The sequence below is a fragment of the Vipera ursinii genome, assembly GCF_947247035.1.
Source record: "Vipera ursinii genome assembly, chromosome: 3".
Lineage (NCBI taxonomy): Eukaryota > Metazoa > Chordata > Lepidosauria > Squamata > Viperidae > Vipera > Vipera ursinii.
This window is the reverse complement of record NC_139516.1, coordinates 22,101,924-22,128,975: the sequence shown is the minus strand read 5'-3', so window position 1 is coordinate 22,128,975 and position 27,052 is coordinate 22,101,924. Positions and strand designations below refer to the sequence as shown.

The window sequence follows — 27,052 nt, the reverse complement described above, 5'->3', positions numbered from 1 at the left end:
CTAAATATGCTGGGATCTTCTAAAATATTTATTCAGGTATTTGGGTAAATCAATGGTATTATGGGACTCTGTAGGAGATGAAAAGCTGCTTCAAGCTTCTGTAATCACATCAAATTTGCTGTGTTTGAGATCTGAACAAATTTTTACTCATTTTGGTTTCTTAACTTAAATAACCTGCCTTATTACTCTTTCTGGCCCCCAACCTCCTAGTCTTTCAAGAAGAAAGGTTGCTTGATCCCTTTCAGCTTCCCATAGTAGGAATCTCTTAATTTCTTTGTGTATGACCACAACAAATGCATACAACATATGTATGGATAAGCATGTGTATCCAATTAATTCTATTTTCTTTTTGCACATAGTATGGAACTAGGCAAGAGGCATTTTTTTCTTATTTCAGAAAAATGTTGGAAACTTTGGGTGGAGTTTTCTTTATTTTGAGGTTGGCCCAAATGGAATTTTTTTAAAAAAAATTCCATTTATATCCTGCCCTTCTCCGAAGACTATGTATATGCCTGCTTATTAGGGCTTTCACACACACCCCAAGCGGCATTATTACAAAGTCAGCTTAATTGCCCCCAACAATCTGGGTCCTCAGTTTACCTACCTTGGAAGGATGGAAGGCTGACTCAACCTTGAGCCTGGTGGGATGCGAACCTGCACTAATTGCAGGCAGCTGGTATTACTTAAGGAGGCATTAGCCCACTGCTCCACCAAGGCTCAATTTCAAGGTTGTCTTCAAAATGTTTTTAATGCATTGGAATGCACTGGAATGGAAGCAGTGCCAATATGCAAGGGATGATGCTTGGTCTCTTGGTTCCCTATAATATATTATACTAGGTAACATGCAGACATTGCACTGGCATCCTGTTCTGTAAAGTGGAAAAACAAGAAATTTTCTATAAAGAGGTTAATGCCTTACATACATGAAAAGTTTCTACATCAGTCTTGCTTTCAAACACATATACATTGAAACTTGTTTATGTATATATTATACATATATACATATGTATATATTATACATATTCTCACTCAATCCTACAATGCAAATTCTCCATAAAGAGAAAACATGGTACATATGTCTGTTATACAAATCTTATTCTTTCATTGCAGATCCCAAAGAAAGATAAGAGTTATACACTGAAATCTCTATCTACTACTTAATTCTATGAACTCCTATAGAGTTCTGTCTGACTATTTTAGGATCTTAGGAGGCATTTTCCATATATTCTTGCAGTCTTAATAGCAAGAAACTTGGCTTAGAAGTAAAGGGAAAAATCTAGAAGCAGAATTATAGAGCAGGATATTTACAGTAGTCACCCTTCTGCCCATTTTGTTAAAATGTCTGCTCTGTTTTTTACCACTTTTAGTCTGGAAATGATGAACGGTCAAACAGAAACAAAGAAATTTGCTTTGCTTTAGTTGTAATCCAATTCCAATTGTTATAGTTTGTTAGCAACTACAAATTACATAAAAGAAAAACTTTCACTATGAAAGATATATTTTGCAACATAGCAATTACCTAATTGTAGAAGCTCTGTATTTTTCTAGACAAACATTATAGGAACTTTTCAAATTTCTGAACCAGCATAGTCTGAAAATGTCTGGATTTGGTTTGGGAGACAGAAATTTAGCATGCAATCACTAAGAGGCTCTGATAGCCCCCAGGATATAAAATTCTCAGATTTTCCCAGTCCCACTTTTCACAGTGAAATCTGAGCATATTTAATTGGTATGATTTCTAACTTATGGAAAGCATTTCATACATTACAAAATGAAACAAGAAAACCTTTTGTGCAGTACAGATTTAATGGATATGTGACACATTACAACCTATAATACTAATTATTGACCTCCATTGAGCTGCTTTTTTCACCAGGTTGCATTTTATTAGAGAAATCACACCATTATCACCAACTCTTGAAGAATCTGAACTGAATGAATGAATTCTGGAGAATAGAAACTAGTAGTTTTATTATATATAATGTATAATAAAATTGAAGTTTTGTTATAAATATAAATTATATACATATAATTATAAACATATATTATTATATATAATACACACACACACACACACACACATATATATATATATATATATATATATATATATATATATATATATATATATGAACACCAATGCAAAACTATGCTAATGGCAATCTACCGTATATACTTGAGTATAAGCCGACTCGAGTATAAGCCGAGACCCCAAATTTCACCCCCAAAAACTGGAAAAAGTTGTTGACTCGAGTATAAGCCGATCCACCGTTCTGCAAGCCTCTGCCGCCAGCAGAGGCTCGATCCGCCATTTTGCAAGCCTGAATACACAGGAATACCCTGTGTGGCCTTGGCTCTCCGGGAAGCCCTGGCTGTCCGCTTCCTCGCTCCACGCTGCTATTCGGGGCCCGTGCGTTCCCCGGGCAAATCGCGGTGCCCAGCAGGCGAGGAAACACGCCTGCTCCAGTCGCCCCCCCTTCCCTCAGGAGACGCGAAGCAAGTGACCGCCCAGAGCTTACCGAGGACTTGCTTCGGTGCTTCCAGGATCGCGCGCACCTCTCCCAAGCCGCCGCCCGGAGACCTGCCGAAGTTTGGGGAGGTTTGGGGAGGTGCGCGCGCACCTCCCCAAACCTCCCCAAACGTCGGCAGGTCTCCGTTCCTCTGCGCCCTGCCTGCCTGCTTCTTTCCACAGCGGAAAGAAGCAGGCAGGCAGGGGGCGGAGGAACGGAGACCCGGCGACGTTTGGGGAGGTTTGGGCGCCTCTCCAAATATCCCCAAACGTCGCCGGGTCTCCGTTCCTCTGTGCCCTGCCTGCCTGCTTCTTTCCACAGCGGAAAGAAGCAGGCAGGCAGGGGGCGGAGGAACGGAGACCCGGCGACGTTTGGGGAGGTTTGGGCGCCTCCCCAAATATCCCCAAACGTCGCCGGGTCTCCGTTCCTCTGTGCCCTGCCTGCCTGCTTCTTTCCACAGCGGAAAGAAGCAGGCAGGCAGGGGGCGGAGGAACGGAGACCCGGCGACGTTTGGGGAGGTTTGGGCGCCTCTCCAAATATCCCCAAACGTCGCCGGGTCTCCGTTCCTCTGTGCCCTGCCTGCCTGCTTCTTTGCACAGCGGAAAGAAGCAGGCAGGCAGGGGGCGGAGGAACGGAGACCCGGCGACGTTTGGGGAGGTTTGGGGAGGCGCCCAAACCTCCCCAAACGTCGCCGGGTCTCCGTTCCTCCGCCCCCTGCCTGCCTGCTTCTTTCCGCTGTGGAAAGAAGCAGGCAGGCAGGGCACAGAGGAACGGAGACCCGGCGACGTTTGGGGATATTTGGAGAGGCGCCCAAACCTCCCCAAACGTCGCCGGGTCTCCGTTCCTCCGAGCCCTGCCTGCCTGCTTCTTTCCGCTGTGGAAAGAAGCAGGCAGGCAGGGGGCAGAGGAATGGAGACCCGGCTTCGTTTGGGGAGGTTTGGGGAGGTGCGCGCGCACCTCCCCAAACCTCCCCAAACTTCGGCAGGTCTCCGGACGGCGGCTTGGGAGAGGTGAGCGCGATCCCGGAAGCTCCAAAGCCTCGGCCGCGCACAAGTCCTCGGTAAGTTTTTTTGTTGACTGGAGTATAAGCCGAAGTGGAATTTTTCAGCCCCAAAAGTGGGCTGAAAAATTCGGCTTATACTCAAGTATATACGGTAATAGGACAGTGATGGCGAACCTTTTAGAGACCGAGTGCCCAAACTGCAACCCAAAACCCACTTATTTATCGTAAAGTGCCAACACGGCAATTTCATCTGAATACTGAGGTTTTAGTCTAGAGAAAACAACTCAAACATTAACATCTTTTGTCTTAAAAGAAAAACACAATAAGAAAGCTTTGAATGATATAAACAACTTTTTACTGAAAGCTAAAGGTTTGCATTTGGCATTCTTTTGAACAATTAATACAATTTTTGCTGTTGTATGCATGCTGATAATTTATCTAACCTTGGTTTATACTTTGTAAGTTTGAAAGCAACATATGCAGCACTCAGGTCATCTGTTAGTCTGTTTCTGGTGTCAGATTTGATATAATTCAAAGCTGAAAATAGCGCGCTTACTCCAGAGGCTTGTTTTGGCTAGGAAGGGGTTTGAGAAATGGCTTTCATGCGAAAACTTAGCCAAAGAGCGAGTCGCATGTGCCCAAAGAGAGGGCTCCAAGTACCCACTCTGGCATGCATTCCATAGGTTCGCCACCACTGTAATAGGACATAAAACATCAACATGTAGCTGACATAGAAGCTTGTATAAGTTTAATGCCTAAACAGAAAATGGGTAATCTATACCTTTGGAGCTCTTTTCAATCATACCAATCCTAAACAAATTTCTGGAACATTTTTTTTTGGGGGGGGGATTACTGCAAATATAAAGTAAATCCTATATTTTTTTTTTTTAAAAAAATAAGTGGATATAAAATCTAAAAAATATCCTTTTTAAAAAAACAAAACAAAAACCAAAATCTAAAAAATCTTGATGTGTGTGATGTACAGTAGTAGCAAATATCAGTAGTTCATGTCTTTCAAATTTAATGTCTGCTATGGTATTTTTAAGAATAGCAGTCATTGGTTTCAGCTGAAGAAAGTGGCCCTTTCCAGTTACCTCTATTTTGTAAATTTGAAACAAACCCACCTTATGAATATGAATAAGGATTAAAAGGAATTTTATGTATTTGAACAAAAATTTTGAATACCAATTTTCATCTATTTTAAATACTCCCCCAGAAGACAATAGGAGCTTATTGTTCTTCATTGCCACAGACAAGCAGAATAACAGTATATTTCTTTTCAGTAAGGCAGAACTAGATTAAAGTTGCACTCCTAAATATATTTATTTTAGTACAAAATTTAAACATGGGGTATGCCTCCAACATATTGTAATTGTAGCATTCAAAGCTTTTCCAAAATTAGGTGGGATTGAAGATTTCTATACTTTGACAGGAGTCACAAATGTTCTGGCTATCAACCTAAATTTTACATTCTCCCAAGAAAAAATAAAATCATACCTAGTGGCTGTGGTCCAGCATTTATCACAACATTTTTCACTAGACATGGGTCATATACAGCAAGGGTCTTCAACCTTTCTGGCTCGGTAGACTGACAGAGGGGCAGGGGAGAGGGGACAGTTTTGCGTGTGCGCACTCGCCCACCACTTCTGTGGCCCAGGACTGAATGGACTGTGGCCTGGCACTGGGTTTTGGCCTGGAGGTTGGGGACCCTTGATATACTGTAAAGTATATTGGTGTGCTATTTGTAGAGGACAAGGCTTGAAATATGCTTCTCTAATTGTAGATTATTTATACATATATTTTAGGAGTTATTGGCACAGCATTACTATACTGAACAATGCCTGATGCCCTAACAAACATTGGGCAAGCCTTTCAAAGGTTTAAAGAATATATAACATAGTCCTTATCCACTTTTAATGTAACATACTGGAATATTGCAACTAAGTGTAACTATATCTTGCAAAGACTTGTATGGATGTGATGCTATGCCATCTCATAAAGACCAATCAGATCATTTAAGTGTATAGTTTGTGATAGTGAATTATTTATTACTGAGATTTGGATTTTTGATTTGGAGTTACCAATCTAGTCTGCAATGTATTTTCTTACTCATTTATACTTATTTTTCCTATTAGTAATACAGTGGCAGCATTGTTCAACCAGAAATGACACTGACTTTGAAAATATTATATTGGAGAGGGGAGAAACTATCCAAAACTGTCTGTTTACTACTTTAACTCTTTTCCCTTATGTGATCGTGATTATATATAAAACTATACGATCGCTACATATTTGCTATCTACATATCTTGGGTGAACATTTCTTGTTAAAAATTTATTTGGTTATTTACATGAAGACCGTTTGCCTTTAGAGTAAAAGCTAGATATTGCCTCCTATCCCAATTTTTGCTCCTTACTCTTTAACCTCTTTTAACTTGTAGAGCAGTACAAAATTTTTCCAGATTTTTTATATTTTTTCACATATAACTAAAAAAAATGTATCACTGATTTCAGAAGGGCTGGGGAATTAAAAACACTAAATATAAGTTGTGCATTGTTATTGTTGAAAAGTAGGTATTCTTTGTGCCATTCTTTGCTGTTTAACATGATTTTATTTGTTAAGTATTTAACTGCAAGATACTAATTGTAGTGAACTGATCTACTGATATAGTATTTTATTGATACGTTAACTTCATAAAAATTACAATGTTATGCCTGCAACCTTTAAGAATGTATCCTCAGAAGTTAAGTTCATTAATATCTCAGTATTACCCAATATATTGTTTAAAACCCTGGGGTTCTAACTAAAACAACAGACACCTATTTTGCCTTTCCATGTAATAGTTCTCTGATCAATATTCTTCTCAATTCCATCCCTGCAGCAAGACCCAAAAATGAACACTTTTAGAACTGTTAGTTTACTTCTATTTGAAAGAGATCCAGACTGCAATAGGAACTTGTATCCATCAAAATATATATATCCATTCAGACAAATGAAATTAGACACAGTAGCCTAAAGCCAATTTTTAAGTACAATTCGTATTCTGAAGCACTATATGATCTCACAGATGGCTTTGTCAGATGCATTTTGTCCAGCAGATCTTAATTTGTTTGGACACATGAGCCATTGTGCTTGAAATCAGCAGAAGTACAACAGATTATTAGAGTAAGGAACTCTACTGCTCAGAGAACTTTGCCAATTGCATCAGAGACAAGCAGGCAGGCATAAAACAGATCATGATAAATTTTTAAGGACCACCCTCTGAATTTTAGTCACAAGAGACTGTGAGATAATGTGCAAAGCTTTTTGGAATATGCATTATTAAAACAGGTCTGTCTAGCTCTGAGACACATAAGATTCTCACCCAAAAATGCTTCATTAAACTAACATTTCCCTCCTTGATGCAGTAGATATATTCTATGACTTAAGAATTTAAAAGGAAATGTAAATAATTTTTATGATTTTAAATCATGTTAAAAAAGGAACATCAGCAAAATTAACAAGCCACCCATGAATAACTATGACTCTTCTTATAGTATTAATGAAAGTGTTTTGAATTTCTATTGCACAAAAATAAATAGTTTTATTGCAGTGCTCCTTAGGACAGCTCACAATGATTAATACCATGTTTTTTTATATGAGTCTATTAAAAACATGAGAGAAATAACCGTTTCTAAGCTATTCACCTTGCAAAGTCCAAAGCTGTCAGTTTTAAAATGTTTATAGTATAAACATTTTGAGTAACTTTTACAGCATCTCCTTTACTTTTTACAGAATTAAATAAAAATGCAATGCATTTCAAAGGATGCTCATTTGGAAATTGGAGATACACTAGTATTGGCATTATTTTTGGGATGGTTTCTGGGTTCTGTAGAGCAGGGGTGTCAAACTCAATTTCATTGAGGGCCACATCAGCATTGCAGTTGCCCTCAGGGGGCCAGGGTGGGCGTGGCCTACTGGGTGGGCATGGCCAGCTCTACATCGTTCGCATCAAGGGTGCCTATGGGGGCCTGGGCAGGAGTGGGACAGATCTGAGGGTCTCTGGCAGACAGAGGGTCTCTGGGCCAGGGCCAAGGCAGTGGGGGCCTTCCCTCACTGTTTCCAGGATGGCTTTGAGGGCCACATGAAACCACTTTGCGGGCCGGATCCATCCCCCGGGCCTTGTGTTTGACATGTCTGCTGTAGAGGCTTTCAAAAGCTACATGAAATTCTGGGGCTGAGATTTGGCACCTCTAAATTAGACATATGGCATCAATTTAATAAAAATATTCTGATATTATCATAACTAATTTCCAGTACTTAAACAATTTTGCAAAGATTAAGATAATCATTTCTACAAATTGTTACTGTAAGAACAACATAATTAAACTTGTTCCTCAACAATTAAATCTTCAATTAGTGAAATGATCCATCTTCGTCAGAAAGATGGCAAGCTGACATTAATTCTTCTAGACAAGTAAAATATTGTCTACACAAAAGAAAAAGTGACTTTTTCAGTAAGAAAACTAACCAGGTCTTCTTCCAACTTTAATTATATGACATATAATTAAATGTGTTTTCTTGTCTTACTGCTATTTCCATATTATCCTTTGAATATTTATTTGTGGATATGTATGTAAGTGTGTGTGGCAACAAACACAGCCCTCTTTAGTACACTTATGATGTGCAATGAAGACAAAACTAGAACTTGTGCCAGCCTGACCTAATAATGTGAAGCTCTAATTCCTTTCTCAAAGTCTGCCTCATTTCCTAGAAATCTAGAATCAAAGAAACAAAAGCCTATTTTACTATTAAAGTATGTCCCTATCAATTCCAAGCATTTGAACAAATGATTTAAACAAATGACTTTGCTTTCTAAAAAAGAATTATATATATATGGCATAGATTGTGCTTTGATATCTACTAGATGTTAGGAAAGGCAGAGAAACACACTGCACAAACAGAAATTCATTTGTGTAGCACAAAATGAACTTCATTTAACATTAGATAGCAATTTGTGTTTTTAATGCAAGTTCATTCCCAGATTGTTTTAGTTTACACATGAATTTTTACCTGGATGAATGAAGCTTGAAGCATCAATACTACATCTTGCCCTTCTGAAGGCCTGTAGAAGGTCATCCAGAAATGGTATGATGCACTGGAAGGAATTGGTCTGTAATGGGGAGGGCTCTTTATTCATGTTTTGAGAAGGATAAAAGATGGAAGTGTGGGAAGCTTTGAAGAGCCAAACCACTCTTATTCCCATCCCTGAAAACCGCTTAGAATGCTTCAGAAATTAAAATATAGAATTCGGTTGTTTTGCTTCCATATTTTAATGATATAACATGGCAATGCTGGTGGCTTCAAGTGGAGCACTCTAGGACTCATCAACTCTCATGTTGGCTGGATAATTTTGGATTCCATAGATTTTAACATTTGCCAAGGTTCAGAAATACTGATATAGACCATTGAATATGGGTTCCTCATCTCTGATCTAGACAAATTTATGTACCAGCAGAAACTAGCTAAAGTGAACTCTAGGACCAGTGAAAAGTATATCATATTTATTAATTACTATCATACAACCCTTTAATTCTTACCAAGTTCTACATCCTGGTCATCAGTAAGAACAAGAATGATGTTTGGGCGGATATTCCGCCGGTCCCTTTGAAATCTTCCCTTCAGACGCTGATTCAACAGGAAGGCTGAACTGTCATCCAGCAAGGATAAGAGAGTCATTATGAATAATCCCATGGCAATATTACGCTGTGCCATATTGTTCTGATTTTGCATGCTCTTCGAGCAAAGTTGAGGGAGTATTTTCTGGTTCTTCTTCAAACGCTGATCTAAGAGGGAGCAAATTTTTTTTAAATGTAAAAAATATGCAATAAAAATATAGACATATTTTCCAAACCATTAATTTTAAATACAACTAAGTTGCATTAAATTTTAATTTAATTAAAAAATAGATTCTCCTTTAAATGGGAAAACTATGCAGCCCTTCAGATTCAATTCCAGAACAGCATTTTAGAGTACAGCAGGATATACAAATAGCACTTATTTGCAGCTCTATAAAAAGCTGCATTTTTTGTGCAGCTGTCCTCCATAATTATCCTATGAACCTGAGAAAAAATGTGGCTACTTTAAATGGGTGCATTTGCTACATTTGCAACACTGCATACTCTGAGGCATCTTTCTGAAGCTGAGTATTTCACAAGGGTTGTGAAAGCACATTATACGGCAATCATAGCAAGTAGCAGAAGATGTGCATGCCTATAAAATCTGAATGAACATATACAAAATAGCCATCCATAGCCTTCATTTCCAATATACTTCCACTAATCACTTTGGCTTGAAGATAGTTATCTCTCTTTGACATTTTAGATGGTAACCAGAACAAACAAGGTATTATTTACAACAGTTAGAATAGGTAGGTAGTTGGTAGCTAGATAGACAGACAGACAGACAGACTTCAAATTATTGTTAACTTGGTTAACTGCCTGGAGAAGTCCCTGCCATTTTCTTGGCAAGATTTTTAGAAGTGGTTTGACCTTGCCATTTTCTTCCTAAGGCTAATAAAGGAAGACTGGTTCAAAGTCACCAAGATGACTTTGTGCTTAAAGCAAGACTAAGATTCAAGGTTTCTGGTTTTCAGTCTAGTTCCATAACAACTACACCAAACTGGCTCTACTTTCATAACTTACCTTAACCACAAAAACCAAAACAAAATGAAATGAAAACGCATAAATTTATTTATTTATTTGATTTATATACCGCCCTTCTTCCGAAAGACTCAGGGCGGTGTACAGGGCAATAAAAATAAGAATACAGGATACAAGATTTAAAGTTAAATGATTGCGCCCAATGTAGTAAGTTAGTTAAAAACAATGTTAAAACCCCAAACCCATCAGACCAGGCCAGCTTGTTCGAATAGATAAGTTTTTAGATCACGCCGGAAGGAGCGAAGGTCGGGGGCCATCCGTAGTTCAGCCGGTAAGCGGTTCCAAATGACTGGTGCGCCCACCGAGAACGCTCTCCCCCTGGGGGTCACCAGTCGACATTCTCTGACCGGTGGTACCCTGAGGAGGCCCTCTCTGTGGGACCGTACAGGACAGAGGGAAGTTGACACTGGCAGTAGGTGCTCCCGTAGGTAATCCGGACCCATGCCATGTAGGGCTTTATATGTCATCACCAGCACCTTGAATCTCACCCAGAAGGCAACTGGAAGCCAATGCAGCTCACGGAGCAGAGGTGTAACATGGGAGTATCGGGAGACCCCCAAAAGAACTCGCGTGGCTGCATTCTGTACCAGCTGAAGCTTCTGAGTGGTCCTCAAGGGCAGCCCCATGTAGAGAGCATTGCAGTAGTCTAAACGGGAGGTCACAAGTGCATGAGTGACTGTACGCAAGGCATCCAGGTCCAGATAGATAAATAAGATCAGATTGGTATTAAAATTAGAAAAGGACACTCCAGAATAGATTTTTAACATTTAGTCATTAAATAAAGAAACAATCTGTTGAGTGGGGTTTACAGGTAAAAGTAGTGTTAGTCCATCTTTCTGGGTTTTTTCCCCTTAACAATCCTTTTTATACTATGGCAATATACAGAAACTATAGAATTAACATTTTAGGGCAAGGTAGCAATAAGTTTAAATTAATTCTATAAGGTAATCAAAATGGTAACTTTCCTCAAAAATTTAATTGCAGTAATTCTCTCAAAGCAATGAAAAAATGTATGCTTACTGACATCACAATTGAATTTCTTTCCATGTGTCTGACAAATGCAGGATTAATTTAGAAGAGTGCTATAATTAATTCTGAACTTTCTAAACTTTTTGGCTGTGTGGGTAGATATTCAGTGTTATGTCAAGAAGACTGGGTTATTATTTTAAGTCAGTGAGTTTGTTTAAAAAAGAGAAAAACAGGCAGGTTGCTGGACTTGTTTTAAAAAGGGAAAACAGAGAACCCTTTCTTTAAAAAAAATCATAAGCTGCCATACATATTTTTAGTTGACATAAAACAACAGCCAACAGCTTTTCTTGTCCAGAATTTAGTAGAACTGTCATATTCTTATTTTATTATTCACTGAATTTAGTATACCCAAGAAATACAATTTGCAAAGGTGCACAGCTCAAAATTCTCTAAGCACCTTTTAATATTTTATTAAAAATCACCATCACCGGCAAAGCAATGAACTACAAATTTTATACTAATTTTTATAAACTGAGATTTCATTTCATATTATGCAACTTTATCACAACCATATTGTAGGAAGAAAAGTCTTCATCATGGTTCCTCCAAGCGGGGAATAAACATGGCAACTGCTTTGGGAAGGAGCTTGTAGTTTATTGCAGAGGAAAGCCAGACAGAAAGATGGATCCAATAGAAAAAGAAGGGCTGAGCACATGTGGGTAGTGGGTTTTTATACCCCCTGGACTCTATTGTCTGGAGTTATTTCCTGTTTCAAGCTTTGTATTTCCTTATTCTGTCCTTAGCCTAGGTGTGCCCCTCTAAGATTCTTGATGGTTGTGGGTATGTCCTATTATGTCCCCTGCTTCCCTGGGGCTGGGGCTGATGTTGACTCTAGAGATCTTTCTTCCTAATCCCAGTTTCCTGACAAGATTATCACATCTGCATTTCTATAGAGTTGGTTTGTGCTTAGGACAGAGAGACTTGGGGGCAGGGTTGGTTTCTGCTTTTAAAATCCTTTAAGGAAATATATTCTGTCCTTTTAATATTTCCTTCTCTGGGGAGCTGACTTCCCACAGTCTTGATCAAACTTCTGTGCTTGCCAATTTCATTTGCCCATGGCATCTTATAATTATTAAAATATTCACAGTACAGTCTCTCTCTCTCTCTCTCTGACACACACACACACACACACACAAACATACCCCTTATCTCATAAAAGTGTGGAATATTCCCAGTAAATTTATTTAATTTATTTATTTATTTAATTAAATTTTTATACCGCCCTTCTCCGGAAGGACTCAGGGCGGTGAATATATCTATATATTTTACTTTTACTTCCCAGTAAATATATCTATACATTTGTGCCAAAATTCACTTTGCTCAGATAAACCTTAACTTAAAAATTTCTTAAGCTGTGGCAAACTACACACCTAAAACAAAAGGATCAGGTTTTGCTACAACTAAAGGTAGAAAACCAGGACAACTATAAAAGTGAACCTGCACATATATTAGCTGAGCATTGGTATAAGAAAAATAACCCTCAAATGCATTTACTAGAGTCATCAAACTGGAAGAGGCCATTGAAACTAGCTGCCTATTCTGTGCAAGAATCCAAATCAAACTTTGATAGACAGCTGTCCACCTCTCCTTGAGAATGTCTTCTAAACCCACTACAGATTTCAGTAATTAATTCCATTGTTAAACTGTTTTTATCCTTAAGAAATTACTGCTAGCATTTCACCAACTCTTCCTCCTATAACTTAAAATTTATTATTGTGTATCCTAGGATTATACAAAAACATGATATAAGTTTCTTTTGTTCAATATTTTTTCAGATATATCAAGCCAACCTTCCAAGAATCTCTCTTTTCTTTCACCAATCTTTAAGTTTGTAGTCCCAGATCTTCTCTGAATCTGATTTTGACCAGACCTTTTTAAAAGTGTAAGGCTTAGAACTGGACAAAATCCTCAAGATGCCTTCTGACTACTAAAAAATAAGTAATTAGAAACTAACTTCTGTTAAACACTGTATTGTTCAACTGCTGCTAAGCATTCTTTTTTCAACCTGTTTGGCACCCACTGTCAAGTAATCCACCTCAAATTTAACTAGATTGCTAATTAGAACATCATTAGATAATATGGCAATTGCTTTGCAGAAATCACAGTAATTTATGCTTACTGAAATCCTGACCTAATTAAGGAGGTTTGCTGGATTTTCTTTGCTGGTCTTTAGGACGATAATAACAATTTGTTCTTCACTCATCTGATACTTTTATTCTCCAGGATTTCACAATGTCAACACTGTATATCAGCAAAATCCCAGTACTCTGGGATGAAATCCATTCAAAGACAAAGCAAAATAGGATTTGAGTAGTTCTATTTTCTCTTGCTATTGTTAAGTGTTAATATTTGCAATTGTAATTATGTACTTTTTTCTTTTTTTTTACTTTGAACATATCTGAAGAAGCCCTGTTTTTTTTTTATCTTAACATGTTTCATCAGCCTCGCTTCATTCTGACCTTTAGCTGTTCTCATCTCTTCTCTGTAATTAAGAACTGTCTTTTTCTTGGTGATGTGATGTCCTTCCACCTCTTAGGTTTTGTTTGCTTCCTTGATTCTGACTAAGTTTTTGTGCAGCTGTATAACCTTGTTTTTGAGTCATTTCTTCCCCCCCTTCTTGCAATTCTGCTTTCATTATCTTTTTTCAGGAACTGCCATACATCTTGAGCTCTTTTTTTTCTTATTTAGTTACTTCTGTCATGGAATCATTTGTCTGGTTTTATTTATTTAAAAAAGAACACTTAACATTCCAAAATATAGGTTCCATTATATTTATCTTTAGTTTTCTTTAACTTTAAATAATCCAGGATTATGTGGTCAGTGTTGGGCTCTTGGGCAGTTGCCTAAACGCAAAGTAATTGTTTTCTAAACATCAATCTCACAGAGTCCTCTTTAGTAAAAATTATTGCAGCCAATGGAACTTAGTATATCATGGAAGAGGATTTTTGATTTTATTTCTAACATCTTTCCTTTAAATCAGTGCAGTCAAAGTTTTTAATAACAAGGACATTTGCAGCTGGTTGTATATGTAACACTCTCATATCTCTAACAAATGTGAGAACTACAGGTAGTCCTCGACTTACAACCCTTCATTTAGTGACTGGGGTTACAATGGCACTGAAAAAATGACTTATGACTGTTTTTCATGCTTATGACTATTGCAGCATCTCCACTTTCATGTGATCAAAATTTGAATGCCTGGCAACTGGTTCATACTGATGATCCCAGGGTCACGCGATCACCTTCTGCAACCTTCTGACAAGCAAAGTCAACTGGGGGGGAGCCAGATTCACTTAAAAACTGTGTTCCTAACTTAAAATGGAAGCGATCCACTTAACAACTGTGGCAAGAAATGTTGTAACATGGGGCAAAACTCAATTAACAACTGTCTAGCTTAGCAACAGAGGTTTTGGGGTCAATTGTGGTCATAAGTCAAGGATTACCTATAACTCTTACAGTTCCTTTCTTGAAAGACAAGCTGATAGATTTCTTTGGATCTTTTGCTGGTGAATGGATTGATGATGTTACTTACTTGACTTGCTTATTAGGAAGAAATGGGATGAAGAATTTTGTATCTGTCAGGAGGTGTTGCGATGAGGGAATCGTATATACCTGAAGTGAGGAGTTGTTCCTAGTGGGTGAGAGTTTCTTTCCTTAATACATTTATCTGTTTTCATATTTTTCCTCTTCTAATCTGTATTATCTTTCATTATTTTATTCAAAACTTTAAATAAAATTAACTGAAAAAAGATAAGCTGGTAGTCAACAGTTCTTGATCCAAAGTTGATAGTTATGCAAGCAGACAGATTCAAAGCTATCATGTCCCTCACAAAGAATCTGTTAATCTGTAGAAAGGATAGGAAAGAAAAAGAGTTACATATTTGAACTAGCATGAGTATAAGAGCCACAGAAAACACACTTTTACTTTGGCAGTGGTCAATCATTTATTTATTTGGATTCATTTACTGAGCTATCTCCATAAGACTTTTCTCAAGTCCTAACCAAGGACATCAGTTTAACTGTGTAAAGCTAAGAGCTAAGGTTTACTGTTGTTGTGGAAGTCTAAAATCTTTGGCAGACCACTTCAAAAGAAAGCAAAATTTTCTTTGAGTCTCTTTTGACATGAATTGCGGAATAAGAAAAGGATAAGGTTGCAGAAAATGGAATGCTTTTACTTTAGAAGTCAATTTTTCTCTCAGCTAGTAAATGTGGGATTTCCCCCCACTAATGGCATCTGTGTGAACTGGTGAAGCTGTTGTGTAAGAGAAGAATGTCCAGGTGGCTAGGATGTGAATCATTCTTAGGCTCTAAGTATACCACTACATTGGAACTTTTCCCCAATGTTCCTGTCATGTCTACTTTATCAACTGCGTTCCATACTGATTAGTCTCAAATCAAGGTTTTCTGATCTTATGCTTTCCCTTTTCCTCTAAAGGAGAAAACTGTTATTCTTTGCATCTGCAAAGGCAATAAGCTAGTTTACATTTCACACTGGCAGGTTCATATACTATACTAAACCATATTGATAAAACACAGAATAAAATACAACTGGATATAACATGTTACATCCAAAGAAATAAATAAAATTATTGGCTGATCCATTTAGTACACTAAGGGAATAATTAGGTTTCCATAACTTCCTGAATCACAAACTCTCTAACTTTTAACTTGTCTAGCATGTTATATGAATCTGTATTATACAGAAGTTCGTTAAGAAGGTAAATTGTTAGTAGGCATTTCATAAGAAGTTCTAACCTGACCAATTGTCCATTCCAAAAGAAGCAGTTATAAAGCAACAGTATAAACTTAGGACATCCTATGAAGAATTAAATAAATGTTCAGATTGAATTGCTTTGTTTTTGTATAAATTGAATAAAACAATCTCAATCTCTTTCTCTGAAATTTAAAACCACTGCTTCTTGTCCTTTTCTGACATAAAATAAGTTCTTCTTTCAGTAGCCATTTAAATATTTACATCTAATTAGTCACCTACTCTTATACTGATAGCTGTCTTCTTCATTATTCCTCTTTCAGAACTGAATATCAAGTAGTATTTATCACTTCTATATGTTACTTGCTGTTGATTCCAGGGCTATGACATGCATAAAATGAATTAGTTTTTTTAAAGTGTTTTCATTTCCCCCCTAAAATTATATGTTTACAATACACTCTTGCCTTCTGCAACACTAGAAGTTACAACATCCAGTTTGAAACAGATAATAGCAATAGTTACCATTCCTATGATGCCAGTGAAAATAATTTTTAAAACTAGCATGAATGTGAATTGAACAACAAATTGAACACAAGGGGAAACTATCATAAGACCAGTTAGAGTACTTGTCAAGCTTAGAACTGATTTATTCTCTTCACATTCTCTCAATGGCATTTAGTTGCATGGATAAGCACTCAGTATTTTGATCTGACATAGTGCAGCATTTGCTAACTTCGTTAATAACTGGAAAAAAACCCAGAATTCTGAATTCTATGATATCATCTTGTTCATACAGCAGTATTCCAGTATTTGAGGGGCTGCCACAAGGAAGAGAGGGTTACTTTGTTCACCAGAGCACCAGGGGGAAGGAGAAGAAACAATGGTTGGAAAGTGATCAAAGAGAGAAGAAACCTTCCTGACAGTGAGAACAATCAACCAGTGGAACAGCTTGCCTCCAGAAATTGTGGATGTTCCATCACTGGAGATTTTTAAGAAGAGACTAGACCAGAGTAGGCAACCTTGGCTCTTTTATGACTCGTGGACTTCAACTCCCAGAATTCCTGAGCCAGCGTGGCTCAGCTTGGAAACCTCTCCCTTTTCCCTCAGCATGACTGGTTCAGGAATTCTGGGAGTTGAAGTCCATGAGTCATAAAAAAGCCAAGGTTGCCTACCCCTGGACTAGACAATCACCTGTCTGAGATGGTATAGGTTCTCCTCCTTGGGCTGGGGGCTGAACTAGAAGGTCCATTCCAGCTTTATTCTATTCTATACTGTGTCTATTCTATACTGTGTCTATCATCCAATGCCATTTTTATGAATTATTGCAAGGTGTTAAATACATTTTTCAGCAAATGTAAAAGCTTATAGAGAACCTGTCTCTATGATACTTATACACATTTTCAGAAGACATAGTAATTTTTAAAAAATCATTTTTTTACCAAGTTATTATGTGCCGAATACCTTCTGATTGCAGGCTTTCAGACAGCTATAAAGAGCACTTATGAAGAGTAGCTATTTTGATAATGAGATAGATGTAATGTGTGAAAATAGTTTAAACATCTATGTAGGAAAGTCAGCTGTAAAGTAATTATTTTGGGAAAGAATGTTTGAAAGCAAACATGCTGCTTTATGCTCACAAAAATAAGTTATTTTATAGCTATACATATATATAAGAAACTGTAAACAAAACCATTTGAATAATTTTTGTATTCAATAGGACTTGAACAAGAAATTCTACTTTATCAAAAATATGAGCTGTGTCTCAATAAGATTACAATATAATTTAAAATGCAACAGAAGTGGAGGATGAATTAAAAAAACTGTAAGTTGATCAAAGGAAAATGATCTCAAAAGTGAGATGATATAATGCAGTAGAATTTCATTTTTTGTTTTGAAAACATAATGAGTATGAACCTACTGCACACTCAAGGGGAGACGGAAACATGGGCAAACAATGAAGATTAAGAGCTTAAAACCTTGCTAGTAGCAAATGTGGTTCAACTAGCTAATACTAGACCCAGAGAAACATCTATGTATTCTTAAATAATATAATCATTCAGCTAGTAAACTTTCAAGAAAGGGGACAATTAACCTACATTTTCTGCAATAATATTGCTTGTTAATAGGGAATTTTATCAACAAATACACATCTGTCTGATGCATGAATTTATTTTATTAAATTTACATGTTCCCTACTGAATATGGAAATGTGATGTTCAAATGGACATCTCAATATACACTTAATTATCTCCACAAAAATGACGTAAATTATCTAAAACATCCCTGAGTCATGTGAAAATCTATCAATTTGATTGTTAGTTTCAGACCTCTCCTGGATAATTAAAGCTGCCTTTGAGATGACCTGTGGGTTAAGTTCTACAAGACTCTGGAGGAAGTAGATTTTGTCCCAGTTCTCTTGGTGTTTATGATGGACACAGCATTAGTTGTTCTTACCGATGACAGAGCTGCGATGGAATGATGCATCCATCTTGGTGTTCTCTGGCTTCTCAGATGCTTTCAACAGCATCCGCCATGAATATGACTGGGTTATATAACATTCTGCATGACATGCCAAAAGTAGACAGAAGTACAGTTTTCTTTTTTCAAACCACTGGGACCTACTGTACTGTATATTTTACCTTCATTCAAGCATATCCAAAGAATAAAGGTAAAGATGTTAAACATAAAAACTATGAAGAGTTTACTTTGTAATAATTTTATTCAACAAAATATTCCATTTCCTTCTGTGGAAGAAATAAGTACACTCTTGGCTCTGCCATTCGGTATTGCCTGCCCCCTTTGCAAGAAACAACCTCAAGTAGGCTGGAAGTGTTTTCCCCCACTTCTACCTGCAAAATTTCTTCAGCTATGAAATGTTTGCATGTATTCAGATCACCCCAAAGCATCTCAATGGGATTTAAATTTGGACTTGGACATGCCAGAACTGTCCATTTCTTTTTTTCTTCATCCATTCCTTGGTGGATTTACTGGAATACTTAGGGTCATTGTAATGTTGCGATATCCACTTTTGGTTGAGCTTCAATTTTCTGACATGGTCTCATGTTATCTTCAGCATCCTCTAATGAAAAATTCATAGTGGATTCTATGATGATGAGTTGCTCAGGCTCTGATGCAGCAATTCAGTCCCAAACTATAACATTTCCACCACTGTGTTTTACAGTTGGTATCAGGTTCTTCTGATGAAATCTGTATTTGATTCTGATGCTGGGGCCAAATAACTCTACCTTTGCCTCATCTGTCCAGAGCACATTGCTCCCCAAAGTCCTGGTCTTTGTCTAGGTGTTCATGGGCAAACTTTAGTCTTTTCCTCCTGTTTTCTTCTGTATAGCAAATCTTTCCTCCTGGCATACCTCCCATGTAAATCTCATTTGTTCAGCTTCTTTCTAGTGGAAGGGTCATGCTCTTCCAAATTAGCAGCACATACTAGGATTGCTTCTATTTAAGAAGAGCAGTGAGCTCATGTCTCTCTGTTGACAATAACAACCATTTACTCAGACTCCATATGCCTTGACTCTGGACTTGAAACCTTGTGACTTTGAATTGGCTGACAATCTTTCTACAATGTTTGGACCCTTGGACTTTACTTGACCACTGCTCTGACTGCTGTTTTGTATCTGAAACTGTTTCAAGCCAAGCTTGTTGGATTGTGGGGGATTTATTTCCCCCAAAATAAATATGTGCACCTGTGTGTTTGCATTCACATTTCTTTTGCTGCTTGTTTATTTGCTCGATCATCTTTTCAGTAAAGTTTGCAACCACCTCTCTCTGTGTTTTTGGAAACAGGACGTTTTGCCTAGATAACAGTTTATGGTTATCCCCATCAGTATCCCCTTACTACTGTATACACTGTCATACCATAAGTTCTAGAAATTGGTAGCAACTTTTAGATAGATCTGATGATCACATCGAAGATTAGAAACTATATGTGACCTTGAGAACTTGAGCACTTACCGGTAGGTCCTAAGTGTCAAGAAATCCTATATTCTCCATCATGGTATGTTTAGGAGGGTAGTTGTTAACAAAAAGTTAATAGATATCTGGCTTGAAAATCATACTCTAAAACTACTGATCCTCAACATTGCCTCATCACACTCAGTGTAGGTATTGAATGAGGTGCCACAGAGTTCATTCCTAGGCTCTCTGTACTCCTGAAGATGTTTATAAATAACTTAGAGCAGGGGTGTCAAACTCAATTTCATTGATCAGCATTGTGGTTGCCCTCAAGGGGCCAGGTGAGTATTGCCAGGGTGGGCGTGGCCTACTGAGTGGGCATTGCTAGAGTGCATATGGCCTACTGGGTGGGCATGGCCAGCTCTACATCGTTGGCATCAAGGGTGCCTATGGGGGCCTGGGCAGGAGTGGGACAGATCTGAGGGTCTATGGCAGAAGGAGGGTCTCTGGGCCAGGGCCAAGGCAATGGGGGCTGTTCCCTCACTGTTTCCAGGATGGCTTCGCGGGCTGCATGAAACCACTTTGCGGGCCGGATCTGGCCCCCGGGCCTTGTGTTTGACATGTCTGACTTAGAGGAATAGAAGGAATGTTTATTTTATCTTCAGATGAGATAAAACTGAGTAATATAACTATTAGGTTAGAAAGCAAAAATAAAAACACTCTTAAGAGAAATAGAGAGATGGCTAGAATAACTTTCTCTGTAAAATGGAAGCCAATGAACCAATATATAATGGGGAACATCTGCCTGGAGAATACTATTCATGATTAATTAATAGTAATTAATTGCAAACTAAATCAGCAGCAGATGCAATTTGAGGCAGGAATAGAAATATCATTTCCAAATCATGGGGAATAACTGTTCATCTGAACTGCATATTGGTCAGACCCTATCCTGAGACTAGCTCTGACCACCATACTTTAAAAAAAGGATTCAGACAAAGATACCATAACAATTTAGAAAAAGGCAAGAAGGATGATTTGGAATATGAAACTAAGTGGAACTAAGTTCATGGACAAATAACTGGAAATGCACAATTTCAAAAAAGAAGAAATACAAGAGAAATCATAGTTATCTTTTTTTTCAATTAACCTGTAAGGATGTTGCATAGAGGATGATAGGGCAGATATAGAATAATGGATTTAAGTTATAGAATAAAAGAATCTTGTTCACTGTAAGAGCAGTTTGATAGTGGAACCATTCTCCCAAGAAGATGATGGGCTCCCCTTTACCGAACATTTTCAAGCAAAAGATAGGCAACCATAAATGGTAATGTTTTAATTTGGATTCTTACAAAGAGCACTGGATTGGGTGTTAGATTTTCAATAGCCTCTTTCAAGTCCAAAATTTTATAACAAATTCTTAGCATCCCATATTGTGCTATTTTTCTGATACTTTGCAAAATATATCAGGGCAGTTGTTATGGAGAGTAGCTTCATAGCTGAAGGGTTAACATTCTTCTTGCATTTAAAAGTCTCTGGTAAACTGTAATTGTGAATTATAGCATGCTTGCATTTTTTGTAAGTATGCTTTTTTCCCTATTAGCTTTAATAAAGGTTGCACAATGCTGCAATGACTTGAGAGGGGAAAATACATCCTAACAACATTTACAGGCAAACATTAGAAATTGGAAAGGGAAAAATGAAAGTAATTATTGTCTTGAGCCCAGTAACCAGAATCTTTAGTGAGGCAAGAGCTCCAGTAAATTGGGAAATGACCATTTTACAAGCAAGATGAAGGTTCAATATTACCAGGGGAAAGATGCAGATTTCTTCTAAACTGACATAAGCCAACCTACTATCTAAATCAATTCTGTGAGTATATACAAATTTGGAACAGTTTCTGAACTGCTGTAAGATGTAGACATTTCCTAAGAGCCTTTATTTAGGAGGTTTATTTATGTTCATTTCTTGGAAGAGTAAAAGATGTGACAGAGTCTTGTAATTTAAGACTGATACTGATCATTTGGCAAAGTGAACTGAACAGCAGGAATAAAGCCTAGGGAGGTAAGTTGAATGTATGAGGAAAATAAATCATTATTTGGGCTACTATCAAGAAATGAATTATAGCAAAATAAGGTTTGGGCTGAAGGATCCATCGAATTAGATTTTTCAGAGCCACAAAGTAAAAAAAGGAATATAATAGAATATTATGGAATGCTCATCCATTAATCAGAATAGTTATATAGATACAAATTCAAACACTAAGAAATATCATACCCGTCAAATACCATTGTGGATGCTTACTGGACTTTTTTTCATTAGAAAATAACATAAAACTTAAGTTCTCTCTTGAATTCCCCTTTTATTTCAAAAATCGAAAAAATATATATTAATATACACAGCTAAAAATAGCAAACATCTACGATTCTATGAACTTAACTGAAAGCAAGTGTTATGTAGTTCCAGAAAGCTGATTTCAAGTAAACGTATTTATAATTGGAATGGAGAGAAATGTAATTAAATCAGTAGCTGAAATACAGAAATAAAATGGCAAGTAAGACTGACGGACAATAGTAAATTTGGAAATACATGGTACTAGCAGTAGCTTGCACCTGCCAGTGATACAATATAATTGATAAATTATGCCAATGAGTTTTTAAGTGGATAAAATTGCATAATGCATCTTATATTTCCTATTATTAAAAAAATCCCCATGATTTCACTCCTTAGCAATTGCCCAATAAAACAGGTATGATAATTATATCAATTCTGCCTTTTTATTTGAGATGTGTATATATTAGTATACAAGTACTTCTGGTCCATTCCCTTGATCTTCATAGTTTTGCTCTAGTATAGACTGTTTTGAATTTGAGATTTTCAGAATATACTAAAACTCCCATAAAACCAATTGTAACTTTAGGGGGTACTAGATTGTCACTAAGGTTAACATTTTCCACCAAGATGGCTTTCTATCTCACTAATGTAAAATGTCATTTACTTGTTTCATACAATATTTCTGCTGGAACATAACATGTATTAAAAATAATATTTCTACATTTTTACTCTCTCTCTCTCTCTCTCTCTCTCTCTCTCTCTCTCTCTCTCTCACACACACACAGAGAGAGAGAGAGAGAGAGAGAGAGAGAGAGACTACAAAAGAGTTTTTTTTACCTTTCTAGACAACTCTAATACTGAAATATAAAAGAGAATTAAAGCTGAAATCATGTCTATGACAGCTAGATGTTCCTCTAATAGAACCAATTTACATAGTTGAGCTATTTGGAAAATTATACCTTTTGTTCACATGTCTAAGTTTTCATCAAAAAATAAGAAACCATTCCAGGCACTTTTTTAAACAAAAAAATTATGTAACAAGTGTTTAAAAATGATTTCTCCCACTGAAGTCTACAAACAATGGCAACTATAGCCAGACTTCCTACAATTTCTCTTACACACAAAAACATACATTTTCCTTACAAATATTCTCCTACATACATTATTTAGCATCCCCTCAAATATGTTCCCTACTTGCATTGAATTAAAATAACAGAAAAGGAAAACTGAAATCTTATATATCTGTATCTTGGAGTAACTGTTATTGATGAGATGGGTAGCTATGCAAATTTGATAAATAAATAACCAACTTTTCACTGGAAAAAAGGGAGATGCTTCCAAGTACCTATATGGAATGACTACAATCAACTCTAGAGGTAAACTGCATTATTATAGAGCAGGAAAAGCTCGTCCTTCTAGACAGCTTCACCTTTATTCTGATTCTTAGTCCAAAGACTTCAGAAGTAACAAATAATAATTTTTAAATAAAGCTTTCAGAAGTTATACTGAGTAATTTTCCAGCTAACAATAAGCACCCAAACAACTCACAGATTTAAAGCTTCCAAGACAGAAAAACCCAGGGACACCTAGCAGCTGTGCCCATAGGATCACTGGATCTTAAGGGACTGGATAGTCCTGGGCTAGCAGGACTATTTAATCCTTTAAGACAGGATGCTATTTCAAACATAATATCATTTTTTAAAAGACCTCAGGATAATTCTTACTTTATCTGAAGTACTTTCGTTCAGTATAAAAGATACAATTTTCTACTCTTGTCGTTCAAGCTAGTCTAACAAAAGTGTTCTTATAGAGAGAGAAAGAGCTGTCTATTCAATTTCTTTCACTTGTCTTAGGAAATGGGGGTTACTCACGAAAGCTGTTGTAAGAGTGGAGATTTTTTTGGGGGGGGGGGAGAGAGAATGGACCGTTCCTATCATGCCAGTGAATTAACGGTCTTTACGGATAGTGAACACAATTGCACGTTAATTGTTTCATTTTCTAGGACCATTTCCTAAGAACGGTTCTACGTCGAAGAAATTGCACAAGAAAGTAACTGAAGCCACTCGCTTCGAGGGTAGCGAAGCCTAGACGGAGACTCAAGATTTGTCTTCTGAGGAGGACGAAAGTGGGGTGGGGGGCGAAAGAGAATACTTCTTCTTGAGTAACTGTCGGAGAACCTTCATCTGTGAAGGAGCCTCCCGCCGAGACGCCAATCTAGACACATTATATTTAAGTATAATAAACCCACACGTTTCATAAGCTTTCACTACTATGCGACCAGCCCTCAAGTTTAAAAAAAAAAAAAAGCATACACGCGTCCATCGGACAAAGTGCTGCCGCCAGAAGTAGAAAAGCAGTAAGGCAAATAGAAACTGGCCGCTCCCGAAAAACCTGGCGGCCTGTCCTGGGAGCGGGGCGGCACAGGGCGACCGGCTGAGCCTGCCGAGGGCAGCGCCTGTCGCCGGCTTCACCCGTCCAGTCCTCCCCCCTCCCTCCCCCCCCCCAAAAAAAACAACAACACCCGCCAAGTTGGACCTCTAGGTCAGCGTTTCCCAACCTTAGGAACTTGAAGATGCGTGGACTTCAACTCCCAGAATTCCCCAGCCAGCAGAGCTGGCTGGGGAATTCTGGGAGTTGAAGTCCACGCATCTTCAAGTTCCTAAGGTTGGGAAACGCTGCTCTAGGTTCCCCGGCGAGCCTCTCTCCAGCGAACGGAAGTTCCCCCTCCCTACCCGGGTGGGTCACATCGCCCCACGCGCGGGGTCAGGGAGGCCGGGCCCGCCAGCCTTCCTTCGGCTTCAGCCGCCGCCGCCGCGGGGAGGCGAGGCAGGCAGCCTTCGCAGAGCCCCCCCCCTCCCCGCGCGCGCGCGCGAGGCTCCTGGAGGGAGTCCGGCGTTTCTTCCGTCAGGGTCCGGCTGATCCCCACCCCCGTCCTCCCCACTCACCTGGGAGCGGCTCCATGGCCCTCCGCCCTGTCCTTCAGGAGCACCTCGCCCTTCGCGCCGCTGCCGTGGCTGCAGCCGCCGCCGCCGCCGAGCCCGGGAGGACGCGCCGGGGTCGCATCTCTCCTTTCCTCTCCGGCTACTTTGGCGTTGCCGCCGTTTTGCTCGTCCCTCTCTCGGCTCGCTCGAGGGCTTCGGCCCCGGTCCGTTCTTCCCTGGCGGCTTTAGTGCCCTCTTGGGGCTCGGCCGGTCGTCTCACGCAGCGCGGTTTCAACGCAAAATGCCAGCCGGGCTCATCCGTGGCCGGGCGAGGAGCGAAGGAGCTTCTCCTATCGCTCCCGCCGGTGCGGATCCAAGCACGAGAGAAAGCGATTACGTCCCGATAAAAGGCAGCGGCCAGATCCCATTTCAAAACAGAGCGGGAGGGAGGAGCGGGGAAGAGTGTGGGACGGCTTTTTTTTTTTTAAGTTAATTTATTTCTAGGAGGATCCTCCTCTCCAATCTTGACGCAATCCCCAGGCGGCTCAGAGGAGGTGGAAACCTGTTCCATCGCCGGCGGCGTTTGTCAAAAGGCCGAGGAAATCTGTCGCGATCACCCCCTTTTCCCCCCTCGCCGCAGGCATGGGTGGGCGTGTAAACTTCACCCCGCATGCAAATGATCGGTGTTCAGAAACACTCTTGACCCTCAAACTTTAGCGTGTGAAGACATGTCTTTCTACTCCGTCTCTTCCTCCCCTCCTCATACACCAATTTCTCCCATTGCCAGAAACGTCCAAGTTTTTCTTTCCATGATATCTCTGTCTAAGAACTCCAAAACGAACCAGACTCACTGAACCAAGTGGATTGTGTAAACTGAGGCACTGTGCTTACTTTATGTGTTTTACAAGCCGAGGAAGCTAATGAGTAAATCTCTCACGGGAATAGATAAAAGAGAAAGCATCTGAACTCAAGGCAAGAGATGAGGGTCCTACTTTTTTTTCCATGAAAAAAAAATCTCTACACTGATCTTCAAGGCTTCCCTGTGGAAAGCACTCTTCACAGACAAAAACAACTTTGAGCAAATACATCGGGCATTTCAATAGCTGGAAGACCAGATTGATGGTTGCAGTGGTTACAGGTTACTCTTTAAGGAGAGTTGCTGAGAAAAAAAATCAGTTTCTTTAGGAAACTAAATAATATAATAACATACAAATACAAGATTGTGCCCGAACCCATCAGGTTTGATCCAGGAAATAAAACCATGGGACATGAAACTGAAAATCTAAATGGCATGCTATTTTTTTCAAATAGCTGTCTGTCAGCAAATATGTCATTATTATTTGCATTATTATTTGCTGCATTATTATTATGCAGTCTGAACATCTGCTAACAGTCAACCAGATGTTCAGACTGGATTTGGCATTTTTATCCACCTATTGAGTCCTTCCCAAGGACCTTGGATAGGAGATGTTGTTTGATGGTGTTAAAGATATTTTTGCAGGATGTAAGCTGTTCTGGATAAAGCTGACTTTTGCAATTGACTGATGGTGATTTTGTCAATGCTGATGATGCTCCAGTTGCTTTGTGGTTGCACCCAAGGTGCCTATTTCTATTTATACTATCGTTGCTTTTTTGCCACAGGGGTTCTATGTGATGTTATTATTGTTATTATGTTATATTAGTACTGTTCTGGTGGTATTGAAAAAAATGAAACTACAATCTGGGTGTTCAAAATGCCCAGCTCACATTACAATATCGCAGTAATATGATAATTATTTGTTACTTTCCCTGTTGCCTTCCCATAAGCAAAGTCAGTGGAAAAGGTGGAAGGGAGTACTTTGGTAAGTGACTCAGGCATGTCTTGTGCTGACCCTCTCCCTAGCGTCCCATGATTTGCATACAGTCTGAGTTGGCCCTCCCATAAGTCCTGC

General features: G+C 38.6%; 1 protein-coding gene across 3 annotated transcripts in view; it reads right to left on the bottom strand.

Moving 5' to 3' along the window:
* SULF2 (sulfatase 2) overlaps positions 1-27,052 on the bottom strand; it is a 286,963-nt gene that overhangs the window by 88,364 nt on the left and 171,547 nt on the right. For 2 of the 3 annotated variants that reach the window (XM_083358804.1, XM_083358806.1), the window contains exons 1-2: positions 25,146-25,536; positions 9,093-9,338 (exon numbers count right to left, since the gene is read on the bottom strand). In XM_083358804.1, the coding sequence (XP_083214930.1) occupies positions 9,093-9,338; positions 25,146-25,161 (262 nt within the window). In that variant the 5' untranslated portion in view covers positions 25,162-25,536. Of the gene's footprint in view, positions 1-9,092; positions 9,339-25,145; positions 25,537-27,052 lie in introns of those variants that run through there. The other variant, XM_083358805.1, reaches the window with a different exon arrangement.